The sequence below is a fragment of the Takifugu flavidus genome, chromosome 7, assembly GCF_003711565.1.
Source record: "Takifugu flavidus isolate HTHZ2018 chromosome 7, ASM371156v2, whole genome shotgun sequence".
NCBI classification, from domain to species: domain Eukaryota; kingdom Metazoa; phylum Chordata; class Actinopteri; order Tetraodontiformes; family Tetraodontidae; genus Takifugu; species Takifugu flavidus.
In genome coordinates, this window is record NC_079526.1 from 13,543,902 (window position 1) to 13,553,598 (window position 9,697).

The 9,697-nt window shown below is 46.4% G+C and overlaps 1 protein-coding gene across 4 annotated transcripts in view; it reads right to left on the reverse strand.

Moving 5' to 3' along the window:
* Nucleotides 1-6,136, reverse strand: part of lrp8 (low density lipoprotein receptor-related protein 8, apolipoprotein e receptor) — an 86,880-nt gene extending 80,744 nt beyond the window's left edge. For all 4 annotated transcript variants that reach the window (XM_057037987.1, XM_057037985.1, XM_057037986.1 and 1 more), the window contains exons 1-2: nucleotides 5,907-6,136; nucleotides 5,148-5,273 (exon numbers count right to left, since the gene is read on the reverse strand). In XM_057037987.1, coding sequence (XP_056893967.1) covers nucleotides 5,148-5,273; nucleotides 5,907-5,973 — 193 coding nt within the window. In that variant the 5' untranslated portion in view covers nucleotides 5,974-6,136. The remainder of the gene's footprint in view (nucleotides 1-5,147; nucleotides 5,274-5,906) is intronic.
* Nucleotides 6,137-9,697: the final 3,561 nt, after the last annotated feature.

The window sequence follows — 9,697 nt, forward strand, 5'->3', positions numbered from 1 at the left end:
ATACAGGGAGGCTGACAAAGAAGGGAAGCTAAGATTATGAGGGTAAGGAAGACAGACTTGTCAGAGGGATACACACTGTACATCAAAACATCAGCAGTCTGCTAAACTAACAGTTCCATACCATATGTGCATGTGGAAATATTGTTTTAAGCAGTATTATTTGATATGCAGCCTTATGCTGTGATGAAACATGTGAGTGAAGTTCTCCAATATCCTCCTGCGGTTCCCAAACACAGCATGTGCAATGAGAGTCGTAGCTGCACAGCTCGGTTTTGTGGAGCCCGCCCCTTATATGCAAAAGTAACAGCGGCGGTAAAATAAAGAGGTCTTATTGCTCCAATTTGTAACTTACTTGTAAAACTTGTGCAAACTTTTGACATGTTCTCAAGGGTTCTATCTCAGTTTCAGCCCAAACAGGCAAAGTTGTTGTTTGATACGCCGCTCCCTGACTGCGTACACCGGCAACAGAGCGCAAGGTGAAAAACAGGATTACAGCAAACGTAAATAATAAAACGGAGGCACATGAAGATATTCGGTTAATCTGAGCCGCGGATTAATGTCATGATACCCTGTCAGACACAGCTGGGTTAGGGAGGACGGGGGGGATAACAACAGAACTACACAAGCATAAAGCAGCACATAAGGCTCAGCAACACATCCACGCATACGCAAAGACGCTTGGGAAATAGGGCAGATGGGTTCAACTGTAGATAGACAGCGACACTGCAGCAGTACTGGCAAACAGCACAAGCTAATCACCCTGAAAGACTGAATTCATCCTGACAGAAAGGAGGGCAGCAGGGGCCAGGCAGGAGAGAGAAAGAGTGGAACTTCCTGTGCACAAACTTTACAAAGTTCATCCAGTGGAAGGTTTCCCACTTGGCAACAGACAGCAAACAGAGACCAAGAATTCAAAAATGGACAGTTCCTCTGGCCTCTGACACAAGATGGACACTTTAACAAGGGAAAACTGCATTATGGGGCTATTATGAACCTCAGAAACACCAACAACTACAGATACAGAGATTGTGATGGCTGCAGCGGCACTCCTGGATTGAGGATTCATTATATTTTAACAGCTTGTTTTCAAATTCTATTTCTATTGTTGACAAAAACATATTGAATAAGCCTCAAGGGCACGGTGTGGATCAAAGCTGAGCATCAGTGCTTGTGAAAATGTAACAAATGTGCCTCACTAATCTCGCCTTCACCGTCTCCGTAATTGGATTAAAAGAAAAAGAAATCAAACACAAGTCTCGCCGTCCTTTCCATCAGCACTGTAAACATGTTAGCAAAGAGAGGTGAGAGGTATCGCTCAAAAAGAGGAGAAACACAAGGTTAAAAGGTGGACAAAGTGAAGGAGATGGACGTCGATATGATATGAGAACGAGGGAGGAAAAGCCCGAGGGCAGTGCTGACCTCAGCGATAGCGATGACTGCTGCTGCGCTCAACATCCACAGTCTCCTGCTCGCCGTCCATTGTTAGGCTGTAAACCACGACACGCAGCGTGACAAAGGTGGCGCCCCGGCCGTTCGGAGCACGCCGCCCGTCAGACTCCAGTCAACGCACGCGTCCATTTAATTACGCTTCATATTCGGTCGAATGGCTGGGAAAAGGCCTCAGAGAATAACGGAAAGCACTTCAATAAAAGAATTCTAAAACTCGAATGTCTTTTTGTGTATGAATTTACAAGTCTGCTTACACTAGAACTGAAAAACAGCACATCAGTTTAAAAAAAAGGCCGACACAAATGTCCAAAGTTCTCTCCTTCCGCAGATGTTAAGAGGGGGACTGTGGCCATCCAAATAGTTTATTGTGCATTAAGCCTCAGATAGCTTTGGTTAATTAGGTGATTAAACCCAGCCCTTGTAAACCACCTGACACAGGACCCATTACCCATGACCCAAATTAACAAAACCGAGCTTGTGGCACCCTCCAGACCCACCGACAACTGAGATCACTAGGTTTAGATTAGTGACAAGGGACTAACTGTACATAATGAAGCGACCAGCCTTTGTGTTGAACCTGTGGCTTTTTACCATCTCACACACCACACAGGTAACACCCACTGTGTGTGTTAGTGTGTTTGTGTGTAATTGATTAATCCTCCCAGCCCCTGCCTGCCTGCCTGCTCCCATTAGAAGTCTGACCTCAGCCACGCCGCAGTATGTATGTGTGTGTGACAGCAGGTGACCAGAATGTGTTTCTCTGAGCTGTTCGTAATCATGCCTTTAATGCCCGAAGCGCTGGTGTGTGTGTGTGTGTGTGAGGGCGGGAATGCGCGGAGAGGCCAGCGTCGCAACACATATGCGCATGGGGCCGGAGCCGGGTGGCGTGAAATGCGTTGTGATGTCTCCTCTATGGGAAGCTGTTCTCAGCCTGCGGAGGAGACGCTCCCCTCCTCAGACTCATTGTCCTGCCACAGCGCGTGCACACACACACACTCACACACACACAGCAAAACAAGAGCTCTCTTTCCACCCTTATGTATTATGTTTCCTCATAACAAAGGGTCAGCACGGTGTCATTTCTACTATTTGCCTGTAATTAACATGTTTTTCAGTTTTTGGCAGGACTCATTTAGTCTTTACACTGTCAAAATGTGTCATTTCTGATAATGTTGTCTTCATTATTATCATTTATAAATACAAAAATGGCTCAAATAAACCCACACCACGACCACAAAACAATTAAAACCTGACATGAGGTTCAGATCTGAGATGATTTTACTGTGGCACTTTGGATTAGGCATGTTTAAATCCACTCCAATCCGATATAAAAACGATAAGGCTGTTTAATGTATGTTGCGCGGCAAAAAATATGGGTCACGAGAAAGCCGGGTGGAAAGTTGCCGTATGTGTCCGCGCGCATGGGAAAGATCTTCTTCTCACACCACAAAGAAAGCACATGCGTGCACAACCCCCCCTCCATCATATTGCCATCGCCACTGTACCGTCTCCCAGGGCAACAAGAGCGCAATATACCAGGAGGCATGTTGAGGAGAAGGGGAGGAGGCGAGCGGGAGCAGGAGGAGGAAAATGAGGAAGAGGAGAGACAAGGGACAAAAGAGAACCAGATCCACCAACTGTGACAGACGCGTATTGACTGCAGCACCTGGGTTAGTGTGTCACAGGAAATCCTACATGCCGTGTTTACAAGCCCGTCATGACCGTAGGTTGCGCACGGTTCATCCGTGTTCATGCAACTTGCTTGATGGCCACCAGGATCACAAAAGCCGATGAGTGACTCTCGGCCACAGTGTTACGAATGCTGCCGGATGGCTGCATGTTTGTGGGAAAAGAGATTACCACAAACATCAGTCAGCACATCACCACAAAGAGGTGGACGAGACGCCACAGGGGCATGAGTTTGAATACAAATGCCACTTCAGACACTCCTTTACAGTAAGGCAAAGAGCTGACCACACAGGCAGGGAAAGCCTCTACATCCTGACCACTGGCTGTATCAAAGAACACAAGCAATCATTTAGACTCATCAGCACTGAAGCTTCTCAAGCCACTGCGCTGATGCATGACCTGGAAATCATCAGGAAAATGTCTTTTTCTAAGGAAATGTTCAATTCTTTCAACTCTGCCTCCATGTTTCTCATTAAAACTGCCCTCCTCCCCTCAAACAAACCGCGTCTATCTTCCCCTCCACCTCCTCCTCTTTGCAGGGCTTAACTGGTGATATTGGCTTTTTTTAGGGGGTGGGGGGCTGAGCACAGTCCTGGCATCTGTTCCAGTGGGGTGGCTCCATGCCAGCCCCCGAGCATCACTCTTGCAACCAGTCATACTCTTGGATTTATCTGCGCCCGAGCCATCAGCTGTGGCAAAAACAAGTGGACACAACCAAGTGGAATTTGCACTGCTGAGATGCTCGAAACAGATGTGAAACTGGGGAATGAGAATGAGAAAGAAGGGGAAGACAAAAAAAACTTTCCCAGTGTGCAAACTTAGAGAAGTACGCATGAAGCAAAAAGACAGTGCAGGGGAAGAGTGGGAGACTGGCAGATAAGCCCAGGAGGAAACCATGACAGCGTGTGAAGTTATCAGGAACTCTCTCCAAAACACAGTCACCTTGCAGCTTAAATCCTCGTCTCTTCCAGCAGCACTAATGCCAAACAACAAAGCAAGCCACACCTGTTAGCTCATTAAAATCTAATTCCACTCCCATCAACTACTGCCCACTAAACGTCCCGTAATCCCCGTCGGCCTCTGCAGTCAATGAGACATGCATGTAAATGCCACAGCACTCATTTGAGAAGCTCCACGAGACATCGGGCGGCCACGGTTGGGGCGCACATGTGACACAGGACGCTCATGTGCCTGGTGCGCTCGCCGTACATGAGCGATGAATCAATTGCCCTGCTAATGCAACCGTTCAAGCAATTAGCAGCATGACGAATTCATAAGCCATGATTACTTGGCCGGTTGTCGGGGCGATTTGCAGAATGGGGGAGAGTCCTTTCTGAATGGAGTGATACAATATTTAATTGTCCAATATTCTATGTCTAATACTATATGAGAGGTCTGTTTGTGTCGGCAAACGCAGAGGTGCCGCCGAGAACAAAGAAGTGGCTAATTTGTGGCCGGCCATATCTAAGAGCTGCAGTGTTTGCACTGTAGCGTGCTGCATTAATCATCAACAGGATTCACTTCTATCAAACTCGTTACCAAGCAGGACAGTAGAGCTGCATGACTCACGACTGATGTACGTTGTAGCAACGACATAAAGAGTCTCGCTTCCACGCTTGTTACTGCAACGCTCATTGTGTCAGAGGTTGGAAAAATTAGCGAATAATTGGTTTAAATTCCTGCGGCCATGTGACCTGATCTTGGATCAGCAGCTTATGCTGGTGTCTGTAGAATATTAAAACTGAAGGGAGATTCCAGAGGGGCCAGCAATATGATAATGAGCTTATATTGAGTCCAACTTAATTCATTTAAAGATTACAATATGGATTTCATCGGTTACCTCCAGCATATACTCCAATCCAATTAAATACCAGCGATTAAGTAATAATCTGGCTCCTGATGTGTGTCAGTAGTGTTTGTGAGTCCCAGATGAAAGGACAAGAATATCCAGAAGCCATTAGGCAGCAAGACTGGCCATCTCCAAGGGAAACAGGCATGAGGGTACTTACGACAGTTCTCCTCATCGCTGTTGTCTGAGCAGTCGTCGTCATCGTCGCACCTCCACAGGGTCGGGATGCACCGTCCATTCTTGCACTGAAACTGTCCAGTTTCGCACTCTGACACCGTATGAGTTCCTGGAGTGTCACAAAGAGAGGAGAGACATTCAGAAATAATGGAACAAGTGAGTGCTTCCTCCAGGTCAGCCTTTAAAACTCAGGGATCTGTTTACAGATACTGACAATTAAACTGCCATTTACCTCAGGAAAACACATTGGTGTCAATCACTATAATAAAGACGTCACGTCTTTAATATATGCTATAATTACTGCCACGGTGCGTTGTTGCCGTTTTTCTTTCCACCCCCACAACAAACAAAACAGAAGTCAGACTTCTTTCTGTTGCGCCTGTGATCTGCGTCTGTCATTAAGGTCTGGTGACTCTGCCAAGTCTGCTTCTTTGAGACACGACGGACTTTAACTGTCCGAAACTGCAGCTGCAAACACCGAAAACTGAGCTGCGCCTTGACTTCCTTCCACCAAGTCATTTTCTCCTTGTATTTGAACACGTGTTCGGCAGCAGACTTCCCTCCATCCGGACTGCCACCTCCTGACCGCGTTCGATCCCCTGGCGGCCCGAGCCCCGCGGTCCAGGTGTGAGCCGTGCGTAAAAAGCCACCCAGCGCGGCGCATCAGGGCAGACCGTCGGCAGACCCCGGTTCCCCCGCCGCGGCGGAGATGCGAGTCCGCCTCCGCGGAAGAGCGTCTTACCTTCAGCGCAGAGGAGCTCCGTGAGGAACAACTGCAGCAGCACAAGCCTCCCGACGTCGGTCCACATCTTCGGAACCGGTTGTGGTCATGCGAGTGTGAATACAACGAAGGATCCCCGAGATCTCACACGGTCCGTGCGTTCCCCTCTGTGGCTCCGCTCCGGAGTGTGTGTGTGCTGCCGGCTCCGCGCTTTCTCTCCCTCTGCCTCGGCTGTAATTTGAATAAGTGACGCTGATGGGCGGGATAGTTGCTAAATGTGGTGTGTAAAAAAAAAAAAGATTCCTGCTACCAAACCAGGCCAGCAGCTCTGCTGCTGAGTCACAACGGCTGTTTGATCACTGATCAAACGAAGTGCAATATTTGAGCCAACATGTTGAAATGCATAGGAAAGAGTTTATTGAGCTTTCTTTTCAGTCGTGATTCAGCTTTTTTGACCAACAGTTGACTTATTTTTAAAAAAGAACAATAAAATGGCTTTATTCTCAAATATTTCGTTTTTTAAAAATGCATAAATACACCAAACTGGGAGATTTGGCTATAATGTATCATTTAAAGTGAAAGTATATTTTTGACCCACTTTCCTCCAACTCTGACAACAATTTGCAAGCGTTCAAAGACATAAAATCGGTCTGAAAACACTTGACCACTTGACCAGGCGTATGTCTGATGTCAACTGGTCTGGTCTGCATTTGTCCCTGCGTTAAAAACAAGGTTCAATTCACATTAATTGATCCAACTGTGGGCAGGATTTGGTCCAGTCTGGCATCTGGAGGAGTGAATGGGCTGACTCAATGATCCAGACCGGTATAAAAGAGCAAAATAGACAAAATCCATTATATTGACATTTTATTTTGGTGGTATGGACACAGGCAAACTAGAGCCTGTCAGGAATGGGACAGTAATCCTGTAAACACTGAGGACTTAATGCAACTTTTAAAGTGGTGGTGTGTCTAAAAAGTTTGGTGTGACTTGCAACCAAACGGGTGATTGAAATAACTTCACTGCATGAATCGAGACATGAATAATGAATAAAAGTCACACACCAACTGAGGGAGGCACCACCGACATTAAAGCTGGCAGAGGTGCAATTACATCACTGCTACCTGGGGGAGGTCAGACTCCTGTCACATTAATGCTGCATATGTTTAACCATGAACAAGTTTCAGCTTATTCTGGTTTATTTTGCATATATGTATTATTTGGTCTATCTCTGTGCGCATGTCTCTGGTTTTCTTGTGACCCAGACAGGGACACAGCTGGTGCTTTGTTTTATGTGTTTTTTCTGGTTTCATGTTGGAAGTAAGGCACGCCTGTGTTCTCTTACCGTTTGTCCGTCCAGCCTGGAGGATTAGGCTGCGTACTTTCTGTCGTGCTGTGTATCCCGGCAGAATGAGCTCACCGATGAGCATGAATTAGAGCAGAAGAGAGACTTTTTCTGTCCGGACCTGCTTGGCAGCTGTCAGCCGCGGTGTTCTGAAAACAGGGATGTTTACGTCGCGGTGGATTAAAGGTCAAAATAAGTCAGACGTTTCCTGAACGTAGATGACTAAAACAGCAGCTGGCTGCTTCAGAAGAGGAGGAAAGAAACTCAAATCCAACACTGGTTTTGGTTCTTAGCTGCCAAGTTTACACATTCATAACTCAGATTAAGTGAATCCCAAGTCAATAAAGTAAGCCACCTCAAAAAGGGTTCAAATTCAACATTTATGTACCTAGGGAGGAACCAGGATGGCGACATTCCAGTGCCACACCTCCCGCCCCCATTTTACCATGTCTGCTCTTCATATCTCTGGCTTCACCACTGGAACTGTGCTCATCTTTCATCCCTGCACTCACAGCTACCACTAACTCTTGCATGGTCTTTGCCTCAGGACTGTAAGTGAGTCTGACTGAGACCTTAAGACCTGTCAGATGATTACTTTCCTTTTCTGCCTCTTTATCTTTCTCCCTGGCTTTTCTTTCCTCTCTGTTTCCCTGCCTCTGACTCGTTTTAATCTCTACCTTTACTCATTCCACTTTTCTCACATTATCGTTTTCTCCCCTCCGTCCTTTTACCATCTCCGCTCCTTTCTGACTTTTTTCTTTCTGGCCAAGGACAGATATTGAAAGCATCACGCCTGATGGGAAGCAAAGCTCATTGCTGAGCAGTGTGTGATCAGGAGAGCAGAGCCGCATGCTTTCCTGTCACAGCTTCTGACCCCAAATAACACGAGAGCCTGGTCGATAGCTGACCAGCTGGGTGGATACAGGATGGATGCGATCAGGAAACCGTGGCATCATCAGACAGTTTAGCTGCCGAGCAGGTCAAATGTATGTAATGCTGCTCAGTCGGGCAGTCCTGCCTTTCTTACCTGTTTTTAGGGATCACAGCATAATCGCTTCCAGCACAAAGAAACATCTGAGATGGCCTGAAAATGACTGAAGGAGTTCCAGAATCATGATCTCCATTTGCTTTATTTTTGGTGTCGCTGTGTTCCTTTGACTTCTGGCAGCCTGACCAGCACATTTCCAAAATGTCCAAATCCGCTGAGGGCAGCGGGGCCACAGCTGGGGCTGTCGGACCAGAGTTGAACCACTGAGGGCTCTTTGTCTCAGCAGATAGTAACAGTGACAATGAAACAGGCGGCGAGAGCGAGGGATGCTGCCTTTGAGACAGGTGACAGCAGCAGAAAAGCTCTTCACTCTCAACAATTTCTCAGTGTGAGATAATCGAGTATCAAAAGGAAAAAAGCTTGTAAGGGTTTAAAAGTGTTCATTTGGCTGGTTTGTTTGGTCTGAGACCAAAATAGCTCCACCATTTGCTGCCAAGCAGGCTGTAATGTTTCACACATGAGCTGAACTGAACAAACCTCGATACCAAAAAGCATTTTTGGAAGCGTAATCTCAGAATTGAATACGATTTGTATCAGAGAAACTGGCATATCAGGCACCAAAACGTGTTTCTTATCATTTCTTTTCCAACATACTCGCTCCCTTTACTGAAAAGTGCACCACAATGATCTACAAAGCATGATTCGCTACACTTCCTTGTCCTTCACCTGATATGCTAATAACATTTGCAGAGCTTGTAATGCTCAACAGCATCTCTGAAGGAAAATCATCACACACTGGGACTCATATCTTACTACATGAACCTCCCCATGCATCATTCAGAGGCAGAGTTTTTCCTCATGCTCTAGTAATCTGGTTAAATAATTTGGGATTACATTGCCTCAACTGTACACCAGTGAGGGGATCAGCGCTCTGCCCATGAAATGCCCTCTGTTGTGTGGTACAAAGGGCATTTTATTTGCCCGTGTGTTCGCAGGCTGGATAATCTCCGGCTGCGTTTAGCACCGAACACGGACGCGCTTTCATATCCGTTACTCCGCTAACAGCTAATAAAGCTGCTTACTCCTCTTCTCCCATTCCAAACGGAGACTTTGATGGAGACAATTTAATCACAATGCAAAAGGCAGGTCGGGTCCTAATTGGAAAAATCGGTTGCTTTAAATTTGCAGCTTGAAGAGTAATGAGGAACAGCGAGGTCAAAAGGAGAAAAATTGGCATTTAGCAGGCATATTCAACAAGTCTCGGGAATGTTAAAACAGAGGTGATTTAATCACAAAATATTGAAATTCTGAACCAATTTTACGCTCAAACTCTGCACTGTTACTCATTTCTCTATTGTCTACCCGTCAGTAGCCCATGGCTGCTTCTCCCCACCTCTGCCATCAGTATTCTGCCAGGGTAACCTGCTCCGCCCGGGCCCAAACCGCACATTAATGTAACAAGTGAGCAAGACTCCTCAT